The 22,435-nt window shown below is 40.6% G+C and overlaps 2 protein-coding genes and 1 long non-coding RNA gene across 7 annotated transcripts in view; all 3 read left to right on the top strand.

Annotated features, from left to right (window-relative positions):
• The window catches only part of LOC559131 (serine/threonine-protein kinase NIM1), a 22,837-nt gene extending 18,425 nt beyond the window's left edge, over positions 1–4,412 (top strand). For all 4 annotated transcript variants that reach the window (XM_021479703.3, XM_005155709.6, XM_073916284.1 and 1 more), the window contains one exon: positions 1–4,412. This exon is cut by the window's left edge and continues 2,018 nt beyond it. The gene's annotated coding sequence lies outside the window, so the exon portion shown is untranslated.
• The window catches only part of LOC141376513 (uncharacterized), a 214,091-nt gene extending 197,748 nt beyond the window's left edge, over positions 1–16,343 (top strand). The window contains exons 1-2 of one of the 2 annotated variants that reach the window (XM_073916268.1): positions 10,551–11,586; positions 11,914–16,343. In XM_073916268.1, coding sequence (XP_073772369.1) covers positions 13,225–16,122 — 2,898 coding nt within the window. In that variant the 5' untranslated portion in view covers positions 10,551–11,586; positions 11,914–13,224 and the 3' untranslated portion in view covers positions 16,123–16,343. Of the gene's footprint in view, positions 1–10,550; positions 11,587–11,913 lie in introns of those variants that run through there. The other variant, XM_073916269.1, reaches the window with a different exon arrangement.
• LOC141376522 (uncharacterized) overlaps positions 5,732–22,435 on the top strand; it is a 195,428-nt gene continuing 178,724 nt past the window's right edge. Inside the window, exon 1 of the long non-coding RNA XR_012386961.1 lies at positions 5,732–6,018. This is a non-coding gene — a long non-coding RNA (uncharacterized lncRNA). The remainder of the gene's footprint in view (positions 6,019–22,435) is intronic.

Here is a 22,435-nt window from a genome sequence, read left to right on the forward strand (position 1 = left end):
CCAATCAATCAATAAATCAATCAAATCGATCCAATCAATCAATCAATCAATCAATCAATCAATCAATCGACTAACAAACCTACCAACCAACTAATCAACCATTGAATCAAACTCCCAAACAACCAATTAACCACCTAAGTAACCTACCAAACAATCAACCAATCAATCATTGAACCAACAAACCTAACCAACCAACTAATTAACCTACCAACCATCCAACTAATCAATCATCTAATCAACCTACTAACCATCCAACTAATCAACCATCTAATCAACCTACCAAACAATTAACCAATCAACCAATGAACCAACAAACCAACCAACTAATCAACTAATCAACCAACCAATCAATTAATCAATTAATTATGAGCGAATCAAAAGCATACAGTGTGACAGGTGTAGAATGACTCTTTTGAGCAGGTTGTTTTTAATGACGCACACGCATACCGCATGACTAGAGTAGCCCGACTTGCAAAATAAATGACTATATTTTTAGAGAATCAATGTGAAACGCCGCCAGTAGTTGCTCAAGATATTCATAGAAACCACACCACCATTGTAGCCCATTTTTTAAAATGAATGATTAGCTAAAAACTGAAGATTCACAGGATTAGGTCATATGATTCTTTCTTTTGTTGTTGTAACAAATGAAAAACATACAGCATGAACAATCTGATTTGTAATCTGATCCTGACTAATGACTGTTACCATTACTGTTGAAAGCTAGTTCCTTATTGGGTAAAACAATATGTGCTGCCAGTGTAGCTTGATACATTAAGGGAATTAACCTTTTGAGCCACCTCTGTTCAGCTAATCAAAAACATATACAGCAAACCGTGTAGCCTAATCCACATGATGAACGACACATGTGCTGTGAAGCAAATCAAAATGTATAGCTCAGCCTGCTTTTGGGGTCAAAAGGTGGAAAGACCTGAATGCTTTAATCCTTAAGCTTTTACATGTGAAATATCTATTCATGTGTTAAACTTTTTGTCAAAGAAGTCTCAGACTTTCAGACCTCAGTGATTCATGTTAAAAGTTAACACACATACGCACACCCACCCCTATGCATTCAACTTTTTTTTCAGACAATGTCAGAATGGCAAATTTCGTAATTGTTGTGATTGAAAATCTGAGTTATTCCACCAAAATCTGACTACCTAACTCTTCTGAAGTAAATAAAAAAGACAGTCCTAAAATTAATATGGACGTCTGAGAACACTTTCAGTACTTTATTGTTAAAGGGGTGGTCCACTACGATATCATATTTAAAACTTTAGTTGATGTGTAATGTAGCTGTTCGAACATAAACAACATCTCTGAATGTAAAATGCTCAATGAAAAGGGAGACATTGGCTTTTACAGAGTTGGCTTAGCCTTAAACCTTACATCCAGGCTAATGATGTCATAAAACCCTTCAGGATACGCACATACACCCTGCACAGCTAAGGGCGTGGCCAGAGGCGCTGTAATGTTTCTGGTGATGTGGAGCTGATCTGTGAATTATGTTAGCTGACCAATCAGAGCCTCTTGAGGGCGGGCTTTTCATAGGAACTAGGAAATATGACAGTGGTTTTTTTAATGTTAGCAGAGTAGCTGTATATAATCAAAGTAGGATATATGAAAAAATAATGTGATTTTATAGAAATTAAGCATGAGTACACATTGCTTTGCACCCCATAAAAACAACCAAGCCTTAAAAATACACTCTGGACCACCCGTTCAATTTAAACAAATGATCTAAATTAAACTAAATTTGTGATCAGAAGTTTAGATGATCAAACACATAATTATAAATCAAAAATTCAGAGAAATCTATCTATCCTGCTGGAAAAAAAAACAGCATATGCTGGTATGTTTTGATGCTGGTATGCTGACCAGCATTAGACCAGCACTGAGACCAGCAAAACAAGCATTGAAACCAGAAAGACCAGCATACCAGCATCAAAACATAGGGTATCTATCTATCTATCTATCTATCTATCTATCTATCTATCTATCTATCTATCTATCTATCTATCTATCTATCTATCTATCTATCTATCTATCTATCTATCTATCTATCTATCTATCTATCTATCTATCTATCTATCTATCCATCTATCCATCCATCCATCCATCCATCCATCCATCCAATGCACATTATTCTAAGATGTTTCTGTTTCAGTCCGTTTATAAGTGGTCATTTACTTTTGCCAAGTGACATACGAAAATGTGGCCAACACTTTACAGTTAGACTAAACATTTGACACATTTTTGTATCAGTGAATAGTTTGAAATGTTGTCTGTTTGAGTGTAAGGCACAGCCTCGGGCTAAGTGTTGTACACAGTAAATGTTGGTCATAGTGGGCTGTTCTAGCTGGCCTTAGGTTACAAAGTTCACATGTAGCTGACTGCAGCACGTTCAATTTGATGCTTCGTTTGGCGGACGTCCGCCGCATGTTTCCATTAAATAAGCTGAAATGCTGCTAAGCTATTATTTGCTAATCTCGCGCTGTGTTTACACTGAATGTATGACGTAAATGATTAATCGCCGATCAGCCGTTAATCCTAATTAGTGCTATGCTTTAGCAAAGAGCTTGCGGTATCAGCGATTATATGGTATTCTAGCATTAATCATCTTTATTTTCCTCAATATGGGAAAGAAGTATATCTGGAATAAAGGAAATCTGCCAAGATACTGTTTATATAGGCGTAATAGTGTTTTAGTCACACACAAATGCCTTTAAGTTTCTAAGTCATGTTCACAGATATTCTCATTGCTAAACATTACATTACATTACTCAATTGGCATGACAATGATGCAATTCTCTAAATCTGCATAATTTGCAGCATATGATGACATTTAATCATCTATTTATTGTCAATCATTGCATGTGAGTCTTTAAAGGGATAGTTCACCCAAAAATCCTTTACTCACCCTTGGCTTACATAGAAAAACAAACACTATAGATGTCAATGTTTCAATCTTCTCTTGTTTCAACAGAACAAATAAGCCGTCAGGCTGGGCTGTAACAAGTTAAAGGAGAGTAAATGATATTTTTAATTTTGGACTATCCGTTTACGATCCAGGCTCATTCTGAAAACGTAGTCCCGCGGATGTTTCTGGAGACTGTGAATTATGTAGCCGGAGGTACGTATGGCTGCATTTTATTTTTTAAGCGAACGCTATGGGGCGGTGTGACGCCGATCCTTTTCACGCTTGCTGGCTGACCACTTACTTCCGTGTGGTGGGCTTTCCCGCTTCAACTAGTTTGTCCGGTTAGCTCGTCGTGTACGTCGGTGGACTTGAGACGCAGAAAGGAGCTGACGATGATGACGACCGGGTTCGAGTCCAGGGAAGAGCGGTTTTCGAAATCAAGTAAGACAAAAACAGAATCAAAAAAATTAAGTGAACAAGTTCATGACAGGCTGAGAATGTGGTCAAATCCGAAAACGTGGTAAAAATAAGGGCTTTTCTTGTTCTGGACGGCTTATTTTTATTGAATTGTTGGTTGGGTTTAGGGAAGTAAGCGGACGGGCAGGGCAATCGGTATAACTGCTTGGGTTTGGAGAAGGAGGGTGGGTCGGCCGATTGACGGTCACCCAGTCAATCATTAAGCCAGTTGGATGCACGCCTGTTCGACAGCGGCCTACTGTGGGTTTACGCGAGAACGGCGCTCGAGAGAGACTTTTGAGACGTGAAAAAGCGTGCACAGCGGCCTCTCGCAGATTCTCAAAAAACAAAACTGCACAAATAGGTACCTCCCGGAATGTATTTTACAATCTCCAGAAACATCCGTTGGACTACGTTCTCAGAATGAGCCTGGGTTGTCTGTTTACCATGGTTTACACGGCAAGTATGCTGTACAGACTATTTTACCCAAATGAAAGATGTTGTATTTTTGTATATCGTCTTGACAGCTAAGCACATTTTCTCATGACTTTAATGGAGAATGCAATGGACAATGCAGTTTTATCATATGTTATTGTAATCTAGGAATGTAGAAACTTACAGTTGAGAAGAGCAGGAATTAAGAAAATGAATAAATAAATACAAATAAATCATCCCAGTGCATTACAATAATGAAAAGCTGTGGAAAACTGCCATAGTCTAAAACAGGGGTCACCAATCTCAGTCCTGGAGGGCCGGTGTCCCTGCAGGGTTTAGCTCCAACTTGCCTCAACACACCTGCCTGGATGTTTCAAGTATACCAAGTAAGACCTTGATTAGCTTGTTCAGGTGTGTTTGATTAGGGTTAAAGCTAAAATCTGCAGGACACCGGCCCTCCAGGAGCAAGTTTGGTGACCCCTGATCTAAAGTAAAAAAATATATATGTGTTAAAGGGCATTATGCAAAAAATGTTTTATTTTATTCTGTTGTATTCTGTGCATATGGAGTTTATAAGCTTTAATAAAAGAAGTTATTCAATTGCCTGTGTACATGATCTCTATTATGTCACAACGTGTGCAAGACATGAGTTCAAAAGCTAATGAACACTGTTATTCATCTCATTGAGCAACAGTTGATCAAAAAGTAAAATCAGGGCGGTGTTTGTTTTAAGTAGCCCAGCCCATCTTGCTCATGAAAGCAAACAAAATAATTCTTAACTATGTACAATACAGTGATTCAGTGTGCTTAAGGACATTGCTGTTATTCCAAAATGGTGGTCCAGTTACACAAGTTTATTTCTCAATAATATATCCAGTGTAAACTATTTTAGGGCTGGATTAATTGTGATTTTTCAAGCCAACCATTATATTGACATAGCCACAAAAATACAGACCTACTGTATTTTTGAAGTTCTTCCTAATATTGTTGAGGACACAAAGTTTAGACCCTCTTACATAATCATGTCTCATATAGCAGCAAAAAAAGACCCCTAAGTAAACATCCTTTCAAATCCTGCAAAGCAAAGCAGAGATTTACTGTCCTCAGTACGAACTGTTTCTTTTCTTCCCCATGTCAATCCCCAATTTCACAACGCTTGTGCACTTCCTGTACGCTACTAGTTTGTGCTTGTAAAGTTCATGGTTTCTTCAAAGTGATTGTCACATTTGCAAACTGATACGGATTTTGCAATCCTCCATTCAGCCCCCTCATTCCAGACTAGTTCATGCATGCTTCAGCATCAAAATGCGCAATCACTGACTAGTGAAGATCACTCTATCACTAATATATTTTGACACTAAATGCTACCTGTATGTTTCGCAATAATGTGAGGAGAAATTGTCTTTGATTTCCAATTGAGATACAACCTACATGTGTATTTCCTGCAGTTCACTTCCTCGCTGACAGAGGGAGCCCTCTTTAAAGATCCAGTGTAGATTTTTATTCGATGTTTGACGTAATCTAAATTGAAACATGAAGAGAGGGTGGGACAAAGAGTAGCCCGTCCCCTTTTAAACAAACAGCCAATAGCATTTCGTTTGTATTACAGCGTCTTGTCAGATCCTAGAGAGCATTTGATTGGTCAAGATTTGATTAGAAACTGAAGTATGAGGTGACATGGAAAAAAATCGTTAATCGATTTAGGTGGAAGTGATAAAGTGCAAGCTTTAGATTAGGGGTCACCAATCTCAGTCCTGGAGGGCCGGTGTCCCTGCAGGGTTTTGCTCCAACTTGCCTCAACAAATCTGCCTTGTTGTTTCAAGTAGACCTGGTAAAGCTGCGGTCACACTGGGTTTTTCCTCCCATAGACTTCCATTCATACACACGCGGATGCGTCAGACCGGAAACGCAGGGTCATGCGTCAAGTTTCACAGGTTGCTGCGGTGCAAAGTTCGAGCATGGTGAACTCTGACCTGCGAAATCGCATCACTTGACTGCATGAGAGCAATCAAGGATCAAAACATGACATGTCTGGACAGAAATTTAAAACATGGAGCAATCGCTCGCTTTTTTAATGTCTTATCATCTTGTTTAATCCCGCCCCTTTTCGCAGAGCTGTACGACAGAATTTCCCAAACTCTGGGGTGACCGCACTCTGGTGTGTCTGGTTTGAACCAAACTGAAGGACTCAATTAGTTTGATAAGGTGTGTTTAATAAAGGTTGGAACTAAACTGTGCAGAGCTGTGGCTCTCCAGGAACTAGATTTGACACCTATGTTGTAGGACATCTTAATCCTCTAATTACACCGTGAGGAGGCGAGGATCCAGGAGAGACGAGGCTTTCTGAGGAGGCATGAGCGAGGATAAGTGTTTTATGGACTAAACGTGACACACATGTAAATTCTCCTCCCCTTCACACCCACGCCAATAATCACTTTACTACAGTTGAAAAATCAAAGAGGCATTAATGTGAATTTTAAGCATTGTTTTTGTAATTGTGGTTTGTTTTCACAGTTTCTTTTATTTTGACGTAACATAATTTTCAGCAGAAATAAAATGCAGTAATACCAGGTGATAAATAATCATTGTTAAACATGAGTAAAATAAAAAATACAGACAAACGGTTGAAACTACTACAATGTAAATGATTACCTGTAATATTAAATAAGTTGGCGGTTTATTCAACTGTGGAAACCCCTGATGAATAAAGGAACTAAGCCAAAGAAAAATGAATAAATGAATGAATGAATGAATGAATGAATGAATGAATGAATGAAGTGCTTAGGGCAGAGGCATACAAACTGGGTCCTGGAGGGCTGGTGTCCTGCATAGCTTAGCTCAAACTTGCCTGGAAGTTTCTAGTATACCTAGATAGAGCTTGATTAGCTGGTTCAGGAGTGTTTCATTGGGGTTGGAAATAAAACATGCAGGACACTGGTCTTTTACACTTTCAGAAATAAGGGTACAGGAGCTGTCACTGGGGTGGTACTTTTTCAAAAGGTACATATTTGTACCTGAAGAGTCCATAATGGTACCTCAAAGGTACTTTTTAGTTACATTTGGGTACAAATATGCACCTTTTAGATACCACTGTGGACTATTTTGGTACAAATATGCATCTTTTAAAAAATTTACTTTCCCGTACTTTTATTTCTCAGAGTGCAGGGCAAAGTTTGGACACCCCTGGTTTTTAGCTGTTTAGCAGTTTATAGTTTACTTTCAAGTCTGAAGTGAAGTTTGAGAAGCAGATACATTCTGTAGTAAATTCAGTTGATGTCAGTTATGGTTTTTATCAAAAGAGTATTTTTTTTTTTAGCGTTTCAAGTGTAATTTCTCTCATCATGGCTTGATTACTGTAATTCCCTTGATATGGGAACAAGTCTATCAAATATAAATTGACTTCAGATGGTTTTAAATGCGGCTGCCAGACTTTTGGCTGGCACCCACAAATTTGATCATATTTCCTTCATAATATGTTCTCTTCACTGGTTGCCAGTCCAGTTCAGAGTCAAGTTTAAAGTTTCAGCTCTGAGTGAAATGGTTCCTGAATATTTCTGTGATCTTAGAAACCCAAATACTGTATGTTAGTTAGATTGCTGAGGTCTTTTCAACAAAGAGGTCTGATGGACCCAAGGTTTAGATGGAAGTTGCGGGGTGATCATGCATTTTCGTCAGACCTCAACTGTAGTCTTCCAGTCTACCTCCACTTAGTCTCTTCAAGCTACTGTTTAGTGCTCTGGGCTAATGTATATCTGTTTTTATGTCTTTTAATAGCTATTATGTCTATTTAAACAGCACAGTGATTAACTACTTTTGCTTTTATTGTGCTTTATAAATTAATTTGATTGATTGATTGATTGATTGATTGATTGATTGATTGATTGATATTTATTTACCCAGTGCAGAGAGGATGGGTTTGAAAACAGATGGGCAAGTTTTAATGGGGTTAGCATACATAGTTGAAGGTCACCTATCATCGAAAATCAACTTTTGGAAGCTGTTTGGACAGAAATGTGTGTAGGAATATGTATACACAGCCATATTAGAGTCTTATAAATATATTAAGTCTTTTTTATTTTTCTAAAATTGAACCAGGATCTAAATCTCAATAGTTTTGAGGTCAACCCTACCGTGAAGTAGTAGTGTGGTTATCCCATTCCTGCCACCCTCGCGTTTTGTTATTCCTCCCTGTAAACTCTCGTAACCCCTTCGGTCCTCATCTTTTGGGTAGCCTACAGTCTCCAACATCCCCAGCCCTGGTCGTCAAATTTGGTTGTATCTGATCGCCGCCAATGCTACCGCCTGAAATCTGGTCCATGTTAAGCCTGGTTTATACTTCTGCGTCAAGTGACCGGCGTAACCCACGGCGCATGCAACGCGCATGGCTGTACATTTATACTTCTGCGCGCTGTCTCTGTTGGTCTGCATTAACACTTCCGAAACGCTAGTTGGCAGTGAGGTGTAAATGTTCCTCTGTGTCGAGTTTCTTCGCTGCTTTTTTGCTTTTCCTGAACACTTCCGGGATGTACAAGTGGCTTAAACTCGCTCATTTTGAGGCAGCAACCGGCGGACGTGCAGCAACTTTAACTATGAGGTAAACACAAAACAAAACTTTCCATTCGAAGCTCCTTCACGGGACTCCACACTTGTAAACAATCGCTACATTGGGTTCGCGCCATTCGCGCGGCTCTCGGCACCACCCAGACTCGTCAGCGCTACCAAGCCGACCAATCACAGAGCTTGCACTAAGCGTCGTTATGACTTGTAGTTACATTTTTTGAGAGGTGCACGTCAGTGACGGTGACGGCCACGGCAAAGGGCTATGCGTCAGCGCCGTAGCATATGCCGGTGTTTGATGCAGAAGTATAAATCAGCCTTTACAGTTACTAATACCACAAGACCCCCACCTCCAATGGTTCTTAATTTTGTTACACAGAACAACCCCCTACACCCCCCCACCAGTCTCCTGGAATTAAGAAAACAAATGTTGGTACGGTTTATCCTCACCCACCGATATTGATCGACACACTGTATTATCATGTCTCAGAACAAGCATGTATTATTATGTCCACAGAGCAGAACTTGGGCTTAAAATATCTGCTCCATCTATCTGTCATCCACCTTCACCTACATTTAATATTTTTATAGCATTTTGAACTAATAGTCATTGTAAATCAATGTGCCAGTTTCACAGCAAAGGTGACTAAAGTTGACATTCATTTACTGATACTTACTGTAATTGTACTTTGCTAAAAAGTTTAGAAAATAAGATAGGAACGTTTTGAAATCTACATGTTTTTAATAAAGAACTGACGATGAAATTTACTATGTAATTCATAACCGCTTGAACCACCACAGCAGCTGCATAGTGTCAGTATAACTATAAATGGTTTGTGGACATTAAATCATGTTTATTTACTTGTTTGGTGGGCATTCTGTCACATTATCCATGAGTAGATGTGGTTTGTGGATGTTAAATCATATTTATTTACTTGTTTGGTGGGCATTCTCTCACATTTGCCACGAGTATGAGCAAAAACAGCACTTTAATGTGTTAAAAGCAGATATTTGCGTGTGTGCATGTGTGAATATGAGTGTGTGTGCACAGTGAACTTTGTTATTTGCATTTATGTGGCTCATTCATCTTTGCAGAAAGGCTTTGAACTCATCAAAATAACAACAACATCAAATAACCACTGAGAAACTGTTTCAGTCTTAACTTTGGTATTTGTGACTGATCTCTGTTCATCAGTGTCTGACTTGCTGTCTTTCATTGTGCTGTGTTATTTGACATCTAATGCTGAGTATCCTTTCAGAGTTGCTAGATAACACTGAATGTTTCCAGGCCAAAAACTGTTCTAAACCTGCTTTTAAGAAAAGAATAATGATAATATTAATATTTTTAAAATTAGAATTGATTTCAATCAGAATCTAGACATTACTTTAAATGCCACAATTTTCATACCATTGCTAGAGACCAACACCGGTCACAGAACCATTGAGAAACTAAAAAAAAGACAAAACAAAACAAACAAAATTTTTTTTACCCGATCCCAACAAACATTTCAGAAGTGTACAGTCTGGCTAAGTCAAACTTCCCCAACAGTGCAAGCTTGTCATCAAACACAGGAGTGTCATCACTAACTGAATAGAGTAGGTGCAGACACTTGGGTTTTGTTAAATAATTTGCTTTAAAGCTTATCTAACTGTTCCCAAACCTGTTAAAATTGTCAATCTACCTAAGCCATTTTTTTTCCAGAACATTCAAATTTAAAAGTGCCCTGTCTGGCAACACTGACAAGGCCAAACTCATTTGCATTTAAAGGCAGAGGTGCAAAACACCTCAAATTCCTATTTTCAACAGGGTACAAAAATAATCAGGTGGGTGTTTCAGCTGAAACTTTCCAAACACATTCTTGAGACACCAAAGACTTATTTTACCTCTTGTAAAAAGTGGCAAAATAGGAGTCCTTTATGACAACCTTATGCATGATACCCAAACCTTGCAAACCAAAAATGACCCTTACAAATGCAAAATATGACGATTCCAAGAGAGTAACAATTGGATTGTTGTTAAATGTGGAATCTGACGGTTGAGAAGTAGCTCGGAGGTAAAGGGCTGGATGAGATGTCTGTGTGACAGACTGGTAAGCGTAATGCCCAACTCACATTGTGAACAGTAAAGCCAAATACAGCAACATCTATGTAACGGGGAGACTGACACGGAGGGATCCATTTTGCAGTATTTATTAAGTCACACTTAAACATCAACAACTCGCACGACTGTGCGGACATACAACATACACAAAGGAGACTTAGCAGATAACAGACGCAGTGTGATTACCAGGCTTGGGTCAGAGGCAGGCAGCGTGATTCAGAGTCCGTGTAACAGGCTTTGGTCAGGGGCAGGCAGCGAGAATCAGAGTCCGAGGAAACAGGCTTTGGTCGAGGGCAGGCAGAAGACAGAGCAGAGTCATGAAACGGGCTGAAGTGGTAAACGGGAGATCAGGCAGGATAGAACGCTCAGAAATGCTGGTCGGGGCTAAACAAGACTTCGCACTGAAGTGTGTGTGTGAGCTGCTTATATGTGGTACGTGGGTCATTAGTGGAGATGGAGAACAGGTGTGCTGGGATCAGGGTAAATGGATGACGTAATGGTTAGAAGTCCGGAGATGGTGACCTCTGCTGGCCAGCGAGAGGAATGACTGGGACCGAGTCAGTGACAATCTAACACATTGCATTTGATCGCAATGGCCATTAAGCAGCTGTCTATGAACATGTCGAACCAACAATCAAAGACCACAGATTTTAGCCTAGGATTTCAGGAATCTTATTGGAATACCCACATTTGTCACAGACAACCAAATCATGGCTGAATTCCCACAATGTGAGCCGGGCTTTAGTTTAAATGGTTTTATGGCTGTTTTAAGTATTAAACTGCAGCTAGAGATGCTTGCCTTGTAAAAGTGTGAGGAGGTAGCGTACCTCAGAGGGTGGGAAACACAGTTCCCTAAAAGTATGTCAAATTATGCATGATCAGAGAAATAAATGCTGTAACCGTGCTTTACTCTGAATGGTATAGTGATTTCTCCCCCAGCAACCAAGTACTTATCTTATAAACAGCAGACAGGATTTACTCAAGCGGCCAGTCTTTGATAAATAGAGATTTCTCTGCTAGTCTTAAGCTTCATTGTAGGTTTGGTTGCCTTTTTCATCAATATCAACAAAGTCCCTGCTGATAAATCCAGCTTAAACCAGCCTAGGCTGGTTGGCTGGTTTTAGAGGGGTTTTGGCCATTTCCAGGCTGTTTCCAGCCATTTCCAGCCTGGTCTTAGCTGGTCAGGCTGGAAAATGACCAGCTAAATCCAGCTAAAACCAGCCTGGTTTAAGCTGGACATAGCTGGTTTTGGCTGGACTCCCAGCCTGGCTTGGCTGGTCAAGCTGGTTTTAGCTGGTCTTCTCCCAGCCTGACCAGCTAAGACCGGGCTGGAAATGGCTGGAAACCAGCCTGGAAATGGCCAAAACCCCTCTAAAACCAGCCTGGTTAACCAGCTAAAACCAGCCAACCACCCTAGGCTGGTTTAAGCTGGATTTTTCTGTAGGGGTTAGATTGAGTTTTCCTAGCATGTCCGTGTAGAGGACATAATTCAGCATGATCTCACGAGAAAACGTAGGTATTTACGTTTTGCCAGTTTAGAGGCTAATTCGTACAGTCGTTCAGTCATGCGAAATTGTACGATTTTAAAAAGGAGGCGTGGCACCTAACCCCACCCCTAAACCCAACCATCATTGGGGGACGAGCAAATCACACTAAATTGTATGAATTAGATTGTACAAACTCATACGAATTAGCCACTAAATCAAAAAGTTACGAATTGCCGTGAGATTGTGTTGGTTGTTCTGTCTACAAGCAAGTCATTGCCACGGTGAGGCAGGTAAGAATAAAGCCTATAATCTGTCTCACGTATGCTGTATGACTGGATTTCCAATTGCAAATGTCTGTGCGGCAGACTTTAGAGTGTTTGTTCGACTGGTCTTCAATATGGCTGTTGATTTGTAACAGGTGGAGTATTAAACAGCTGATGTTGATCGTTGATGTTCTTCCTGCATGCTTGAATTCCATCTTGTCACACTAGCTTCATTTAGGCACTGAGAGACTAGAGATGTCCTGCAAGAGATTAGTTATGTCTGTGAGAAACTAGTGATGTCTGTAAGAGTTTAATGATGTCTGTATGAGACTAGTGATGTCCTGTAGCTTCAGATGTGCTGAAAGAATTTGAATTTAGGTCATGTACACCTCAAAGGCCCTGTTCACACAAATATGGGTATTTTTAAAACCTCGGCCATCTGGCAACTCAACCATAGGCATAATGTGTTTTTACTTTTTCATGTGGATGGAGATTTTGTTTCAAAAGGAGAAGCACTTTATCAGCATCTAGACCAGCAGCCTGTAAGTACATTTAAGATTTGTTTCAGTTGTTGTGTATGGTTTGAGGACTTGTTTCCAGCTGTTTGTGTAAAGTTGTAGGACATTTAAACTTGCTTTCAGTTGTGTATAATACTAGAAGTTGTTTAGCCACTGTTTCCTTGGTTACTATAAGAGCTTGTGTAGCGAACGCAGACGCGGTTTCGCGTCGTCCGCCTCAGTTTCGGCCCTTGTTTTGACTCTCGAGGCGTGTCCAGCTGAATTCAATCAGCTAGTGCTTTGGGGTTATATAAACAACTAGTTCACCGCGGCAGCGGTCGCGGCAGCCTCGTGTGAAGACCGCCTCGTGTGAAGACCGACGAGGGCAAAGACCATCGACTCTACCTGCGCGACTCCACCGAGCAAAGACACCGACAAAGCACTTGAGTACTTTACTTTATTGTTTTACTTTACACTTATTTTTTTTTGTTGTCAGTGCACTTTTATTATGTGTTTTCTAATTCCTGTTGTTACTAACACTCGCAAAACACGGGAGGTACGCTGCAGGCGTAATCCTCACAACCTTCGTTCAATACATGTATCTACTATTTCACAACTCTCTCTCTCCGTGGGCCTCTGGAATTGTCAATCAGCTGTTAACAAGGCTGATTTTATTACCTCCATAGCTACATATTCTGACTATAATCTCATGGCTCTAACTGAGACCTGGTTGAGGCCGGAGGACACTGCTACACATGCTACTCTTTCTGCTAATTTCTCTTTTTCCCACACTCCTCGTCAGACAGGGAGAGGGGGTGGGACTGGACTACTAATTTCCAAAGAATGGAAATTTACTCTGATACCGTCCCTGCCAACAATTAGCTCCTTTGAATTCCATGCAGTCACCATTATCCACCCCTTCTACATAAATGTGGTTGTCATCTACCGCCCACCAGGTAAATTAGGTCACTTCCTAGATGAACTGGATGTTCTTCTCTCATCTTTTTCTAATTTTGCCACTCCCTTATTGGTGCTAGGTGACTTCAACATTTACGTTGACAAACCGCAAGCTGCAGACTTTCAGACTTTGCTTGCCTCTTTTGACCTAAAAAGAGCACCTACTTCTGCTACCCACAAATCAGGTAATCAGCTAGACCTTATTTACACACAACACTGCTTCACTGATCAAACAATAGTAACTCCACTACAAATATCTGATCATTTCCTTCTGTCTCTCAACATCCACATTACTCCTGAGCCGCCACACACTCCTACACTGGTTACCTTTCGCAGAAACCTACGATCTCTCTCACCCAATAGACTATCCACCATTGTTTCAGACTCTCTTCCTCCATCTCGCAAACTCACTGCACTTGATTCGAACAGTGCCACTAATACACTCTGCTCCACACTAGCATCATGTCTAGACCGATTATGTCCTCTTGCATCCAGGCCAGCCCGTGCCAGTCCTCCTGCACCCTGGCTCTCGGATGCTCTCCGTGAGCATCGCTCAAAACTTCGGGCTGCGGAGAGAATTTGGCGGAAAACTAAAAATCCTGCACATCTCTTAACATACCAAACTCTTCTGTCCTCTTTCTCAGCTGAGGTTACTTCTGCAAAGCAGACGTATTACCGTCTGAAAATCAACAATGCCACTAATCCTCGCCTACTTTTTAAAACATTTTCCTCCCTCCTCTATCCTCCTCCTCCACCCGCATCCTCCACACTTACTACTGATGACTTTGCTACATTCTTCTGCACCAAAACTGCAAAAATCAGTGCTCAATTTGCTGCACCTACAACAAACACGCAAGATACAACACCAACACCACACACACTCACCTCTTTTTCTCAGCTCTCTGAGTCTGAGGTGTCCAAACTTGTGCTATCTAGCCATGCAACCACCTGTCCACTCGATCCCATTCCCTCTCATCTCTTGCAAGCCATCTCTCCTGCAGTCATACCAACACTGACTCACATAATTAACACATCTCTTGACTCTGGTTTATTCCCCACTACATTTAAGCAGGCTAGGGTAACCCCACTGCTAAAGAAACCCAACCTGGACCATACACTACTTGAAAACTACAGACCAGTATCCCTGCTTCCATTCATGGCCAAGATTCTGGAGAAAGTAGTGTTCAATCAAGTCCTGGACTTTCTTACTCAAAACAATCTCATGGACAACAAGCAATCCGGCTTTAAGAAAGGCCACTCAACTGAGACTGCCCTGCTCTCAGTCGTGGAGGATCTCAGACTGGCTAAAGCGGACTCTAAATCATCAGTCCTCATTTTGCTGGACTTGTCAGCTGCTTTTGACACTGTCAACCACCAGATCCTGCTATCTACGCTTGAGTCACTGGGCGTTGCGGGCACTGTTATACAATGGTTCAGATCTTACCTCTCTGACAGGTCATTCAGGGTGTCTTGGAGGGGAGAGGTGTCCAACCTACAGCATCTAAACACTGGGGTACCTCAAGGCTCTGTTCTTGGGCCACTTCTCTTCTCCATCTACACATCATCTCTAGGACCAGTCATCCAGAGACATGGATTCTCCTACCACTGCTATGCTGATGATACCCAGCTATACCTCTCTTTTCATCCTGATGATCCCTCGGTTCCAGCTCGTATCTCAGCCTGCCTGTTGGATATTTCACACTGGATGAAAGATCATCATCTTCAGCTGAACCTCGCAAAAACGGAAATGCTTGTAGTTTCTGCCAACCCGACTCTACACCATAACTTTTCAATCCAGATGGATGGGGCAACCATTACTGCATCCAAAATGGTGAAAAGCCTTGGAGTAACGATTGATGACCAACTAAACTTCTCTGACCACATTTCTAGAACTGCTCGATCGTGCAGATTTGCACTCTATAACATCAGAAAGACCCGACCCTTCTTATCTGAACATGCAGCTCAACTCCTTGTTCAAGCTCTTGTTCTCTCCAAACTGGATTACTGCAACTCTCTACTAGCTGGGCTTCCAGCTAACTCTATCAAGCCTCTTCAACTGCTCCAGAATGCAGCAGCACGAGTTGTCTTCAATGAACCTAAACGAGCACATGTCACTCCGCTGCTAGTCCGTTTGCACTGGCTGCCAGTTGCTGCTCGCATCAAATTCAAAACTCTGATGTTTGCCTACAAAGTGACTTCTGGCCTAGCACCTTCTTATCTGCACTCACTTCTGCAGATCTATGTGCCCTCCAGAAACTTGCGTTCTGTGAATGAACGTCGCCTCGTGGTTCCATCCCAAAGAGGAAAAAAATCACTTTCGCGAACGCTCACGCTCAATCTGCCCAGTTGGTGGAATGAACTCCCTAACTGCATCAGAACAGCAGAGTCACTCGCTATTTTCAAGAAACGACTAAAAACTCAACTATTTAGTCTCCACTTCACTTCCTAATCTGCAATTGCCTATTTGAATATCACACTAACTGTACAAAAAAAAAAAAAAAAAAAAAAAAAAAATTACTAACACTTCCCTTCTTAGACTTTACAGACCTGAAACTTGCCTTTAGTACTTATTCATTGTTGCTCTTAGTTGTGTAAATTGCTTCCTTGTCCTCATTTGTAAGTCGCTTTGGATAAAAGCGTCTGCTAAATGACTAAATGTAAATGTAAATGTAAATGAATGAAGGAAAACTATATGTGCATTATGAAGGCCTGTGGAAACGGCCTAATATTTGACCGCTGTAACCATTAGAAGAGTAGTTTCAATCATTCTTTGTGCTACAGTCATTGTTTTTCTTAAATTTTGATGTCTTTTCCAAAAAATAAAGGGTCTTTGTTGATCTACAACAAGTTTTTAAGCTTAATTTATTGCTGATACAACATTTGATAAGATTTATGATTGCAATATATTTGAAAAAAAAAAAGTTTTTATATTGTTCTCTAATTTTGATCTTAATTTTACATGTGAGAAATGTCAATAAATAAATCCATTTAAACTTTTTTTTTAAATCAAATTGGGGCCAGCGTTTATTAAAGAGTGTCTGCTGATACATCAACAACCGTAATAATACAATAAAAAGTGAATTATCATCTTTCACGTTTATGTAAAGTTTGTACATTTTAAATGATTGCTTTAATAATCTTTTGCCACAATTAAATTTGTTACATTTGGGCAAGGCAGAGAGAGATGAAGCTCAAATCACAATGATTTTAATTACAAAAAAAACTAGAATAAAGAAGTTCCTCCACAGAAACAAAAAGCAACATTTACGCTAATATAAAGACAGGAATGGACAATGAAGGGAAAGAGCTGTTGCCATAAAAACCCACAATTATAATGACAAAACCAGACACAGGTGAATATAATAAATGAATCAATGAATAAAAACAGAAACTGGGGCTATATACAATATCGCTCCCTATACAGCCATTTTAGGTGATGTACTTTACCACAAGGGGAGTTGGGTGACAATGGAGATAGGAGAGAGGAATAGCCTTATTTAGAGTTCAGGTTTGGGAAGTCACAAGGCTCTGGCGGGACTGAGAAGTCACACAGCTCCGCGAGCCATTCCTGGGACTCAGGTGGTGGCTCTGGCCATTCGTAGGACTTTAGCGGCGGCTTTGGCCAATTGTGGGACTCAGGTAGCGATTCTGGCTATTTATGAGATTCAGGCGATGGCATTGCCCATTCTTGGGACTTAGATGGCATCTCTGGCCATTCGTGAGACTCAGGCGGCGGCTCTGGCCATTTGTGAGAGTCAGGTGGAGGTTCTGGCCATTCGGGTGACTCAGGTGGAGGTTCTGGCCATTCGTGGGACTCAGGTGGAGGTTCTGGCCATTCGGGTGACTCAGGTGGTGGTTCTGGCCCTTCGTGGGACTCAGGTGGAGGTTCTGGCCATTCGTGGGACTCAGGTGGAGGTTCTGGCCATTCGTGGGACTCAGGTGGAGGTTCTGGCCATTCGGGTGATTCAGGTGGTGGTTCTGGCCAATTCGTGGGACTCAGGGGATGGCACTGGCCATTTGTAAGACTCAGGCGGTGGCTCTGACCATTCATGGGACTCAAATGGTGGTTCTGGCCAATTGTGGGACTCAGGTAGCGATTCTGGCCATTCGTGAGACTCAGGCGGCGGTTCTGGCCATTCATGATACTCAGGCGGCGGCTTTGGCCATTTGGGAGACTCAGGCGGCGGCTCTGGCAATTCGTGAGACTCAGGTGGCAGTTCTGGCCATTCGTGAGACTCAGGCGGCGGTTCTGGCCATTCATGAGACTCAGGCGGTGGCTTTGGCCATTTGGGAGACTCAGGCGGCGGCTCTGGCAATTCGTGAGACTCAGGTGGCAGTTCTGGCCATTCATGGGACTCAGGTGGAGGTTGCAGCAAGACTAAACCTGGGAAATAATAGGAAAAGGAATTAACAGAGAAAGTTTCGATTATGAATTATGAATTTCCAATAATACAATTTCATTCTGCTGATTTTGGTGTAAATCACTTTTATTACCACTAATGCAACGCTGCTTAATAAGTATCTCAGTGCATGAATCTCAGTAAGCCAGATGTTTTATTTTTTAAAGAAAGGATGAGTTTATTAATGAGTTTGTTTATCCTCAGCTTAGGCTGACATTTGAATGGCCTAATGTGCAAAACGTGAGAAAATGCACCCGTCATTACTCATAAAAATTCCCGTTGAGAAGTTCTGCAAGGACTTTTCTCCCTTATGTGTGAACACATATTAATGAGCAAATTGGCCAGCATTGATGTATTCTAAATGAAACACAGATCAGATTGAATAAAGATAAATATTTCTAGTCAGTTTGAGCAGTCACAGATCCTATTGTTATCAGAGACCGGATAAGAGCATGTGAAACAGTCCATGCAAAGGACTGACGCTATTAAATCACCATTTCCAAGCACTTGTAACATTTTTCATGGCAGAAGACCAACAGAACTGCTTTATTGCAAAAGACAAGTTTGGAGTTGTTGGAACTCACGCTGATGACATATTGTCTTGAAATTGTTTAACCGCCATGAATGAGAGTATGAGAAAGGTGACACAAAATTTCCAACATTGATTAGTCCCAGTGGAACATACTACATGTAAAAACATCCTCAGGCTTTAACTATTAAAAGGGATCATTCACCCAACAATGACTGAATTAATAAAAAAATATTGAATGGTAATACTTTACTTGAAGGGTGGTTATTAAGACTGTAATGAAGCCTTAATGTCATAATCATGACGTGACACATGATTTTATGCATGCTTATAACAGCTGTCATTCACTCAGTTGTGACATTTTAAATGGCATACATCACATAATGTTTTTGTGTTAGTCATATCATCTTGACATTATCAAAACAAAATAAACATGATTGTCGTGAAGCCATTATAAATGTGTCAGGGATTTTATTACAGTGTCATTAATAAATATTTTGGATCTCCACTACAGTGGTACAAGCTGAATTTGTCATTAAACATGTCATTAAATATGAATGGCGCTCTTAAAAATGATTTGACAGAGTAATGCCATTTTTAAAATGGACCAAAGGGATCATAAAATATTCATGACACAACTATAATGGCCCTCATGACAATTATTTTCATTCACTCCCTCAAGTGGACTGAATTAGTGGACTAATGTTATCAACAGTGAAGGATGTATATGAGCGATTTCGGATATAGTATTAGATTATCTGTGTTTAGTTAGTGTTAAAGCTAAACTGTGCTTTAAATTAACTGTGAGTTGTGGCCTTCCAAAATCTAAGTTTCACACCCTTGATGTAAACCATCATTGCTTAATTCATAACTTTTAACTCTAGACTAATGGGCAAGTCCAATTGCTGCAACATTGACTTATTCATGAAAACGTAGCCCTATATACATTTCTAGAGATCGCAAATTATGTAGTCAGAGGTATGTATGGCTGCATTTCAGCTTTAAAACGAACGATACAGGGTGGTATGACGCCGTTGCTTTTTGCGCTTACCAGCTGACCGGTTACCTCCATATTGACAGCTTTCCCACTGTTACCAAGTTTGTCCAGTGGCTTGCCACATACGTTGGAAGATTTGAGACACAGAGCAAAGTTGACTGAAACAATGGGGTTCGAGTTCGGTGAAGAACAGTTTCAGAATGCAGGTAAGACAAAAGCCATCCCCCCTCCAAAAACAAAAAACAAGTAAATAATCAGGGTGAGAATGTGCTAAAATCAAAAAACGTGGTAAAAATCAGGCTGCCATGAGGGCTTTTCTTTTCTAGATTGCTTTTTAAAACACTGTTGGTTGGGTTTAGCAAAGTGGGTAGGCTGGTCAATCTGTACTTTCGAAAACACTATTGGTTGGGTTCAGGGAAGGAGGAGGGTGGCTCAGTCAGTCAGTCAGTCGGTCAGTCAACAGTGGCCTCTGGTGGATTTATGCGAGAACAGCAGGCACAAATGGTACTCGCGAGAGAAATGTGAGATCTGAAAAACCGCTTACCTCTGTGTAGATGGCTTTCCCGGTGTTACCAGTTTGTCCTGTGGCTCGCCGTGAAAGAGGGTAAGACAAAAACTGAATGCCTAAAATTAAATAAACAAGTAGATAACAGTGTGAGAATGTGGCATAATCTGAAAAAGTGGTTAAAATCAGGGGGCTTTACTTTTTCTGGACTTATTTTTAAAACTGTCGGTTGAGTTTAGGGAAGTGGGTGGGCGCTGGTCAATCGGTGCTTTTGAAAACACAATTTTTTGGACTTCGGGAAGGAAAAGGGTGGGTCAGTCGATCTGTCAGTCAGTCGGTCAGTCAATCAGTCAGTCAACAGCAGCCTCGACACGAGAACAGCAGGCACACATGGCACTCACAAAAGAAATTTGAGATCTCAAAAAGCGTACACAATGGCTTCTGATGGATTCGCAAAAACAAAAACGTAGCTCCTGGAACGTATTTGGCGCTCTCCAGAAATGTATATAGAGGTACAATTTCAGAATAAGCCTGGGTTAACTTATACGCTTGTCATCAAATCCTCAGCTTTTCTGTACTTTTTCCTCTCTTCAGAAGTTCAGTAACTGTCAGAGCTGGAGCTCGGAATAAGTTTGCTAATATGACGTCAAACAGACTGGTATAGTGGCTCATTTCAAGAAATGACTGTAGGACATCCAAAAGTGAGCTTTGATTTACACAGATTTGTAGATTTGTGAATCGATTCAGACAATTCTCAAAAAAGGAACCAGTTCAAATGAATGATTTATGATTTTCTTTGCAAACTGGATTTCTTTTCAGACAATTTGCCTGAGGACCTGGAATGAAAGTGACAATGCTGTAAATAGTGCAGCAAGCATTTTGAGTGTGTTTGTGTGTGTGTGTGTGTGTGTGTGTGTGTGTGTGTGTGTGTGTGTTTAAAAGAAGTCTAATAGAGATGTCGAAACCCAAATGGCTAAAATTACGATATTTTTAGGCTGTCAGTTAAAATCTGATAGATTAAGAATAGGCCATAACTGGACTAGTCATCAAAGACAAGAAGGACTAGACATGTAAAGTCTGTCTAATATGTGTGTTTGATGAGTCATCTAGTTCTGTGTTATTTTTAGATGTCTAATAGATTTTCGCTGACCGCCCAAATCTAGCCTTGTTATAGCCAGGACATCTACATTTAGATGTCTATTAAACACAAAACTGCTTGGTGGGTTTTATAAGACCCCTTTGCATGATTAGAAGCCATGGGTGTTAAATTTGTTTTCTGATATGCTTTTTTGACTTCTATAATGATGTGGCCTTAAGAAATAAGGGTTTAGCTCAATTTGTTTATTTATTTATTTTTTTTTACAGGAGAAGAAAAAGTCACCTACTCCTGCGTTCCTTAAAAAATATTTTGCTGCTGGTTCAGACTTATTTATAATGAGCTGAATCAACCTAATTCTTGAGTTTTTTTTTTTTTTTTTGGAGTGGGGGGGATAACCTAATTGTTTTATGTTCATTCAACTTAAATTTGTAAAAAACAATTATGTTAACTTAAACAATTTTTGTTGGGACAACATGAAGCAATTGTGTGGGACCCTGCATTTTTAACAGTAATGAAAAAAAAAGTTTTATTTTTGGGTGAATCATTCCATGACTTGTTTCTAGGCCCTAATTTCTTTACTGGGCTTATCTTTTAAAGTGAGAGCATTGAAGAGTGTAGGGGACTAAAAATGTTCAGTGGAATGCTTCTTCTTGCATAATCTGTCTGTGTCACACAAACTGTACACAAGCAAAATTCTGAAGGGCCCTTTGAAGTGTCTAGTCTGACAAGCAACCCATCTCTGGGAAACATTCATACACACACTCATACACTACAGACAATTTAGCCGACCCAATTCACCTGTACCGCATGTCTTTGGACTGTGGGGGAAACCAGAGCACCCGGAGAAACCCACGCGAAGGCAGGGAGAACATGCAAACTCCACAAAGAAAAGCCAACTGAGCCGAGGTTCGAACCAGCGACCCAGCGACCTTCTTGCTGTGAGGCGACAGCACTACCTACTGCACCACTGCCTCGCCCTAATCCCAGTTGTAAGAGCAACAAAAAATAACTCGACTTCTAGTTGATCATTTGGAAAAGTGTCAAAAGGTAGATTTTTCTGATGAATCATCTGTTAAACTGCATCCCGATCATCAATAAATACTGCAGAAGACATACTGGAACCTGCATGGACTGCATGGACAAGAAATCAGTCAAGTTTGGTGAAGGAAAAATCATGGTTTGGATTACATTCAGTAAGTGGGTGTGCGAGATCTGCAGTGTGGATGGCAGCA

Source organism: Danio rerio, chromosome 11 (genome assembly GCF_049306965.1).
Source record: "Danio rerio strain Tuebingen ecotype United States chromosome 11, GRCz12tu, whole genome shotgun sequence".
NCBI classification, from domain to species: Eukaryota; Metazoa; Chordata; class Actinopteri; order Cypriniformes; family Danionidae; genus Danio; species Danio rerio.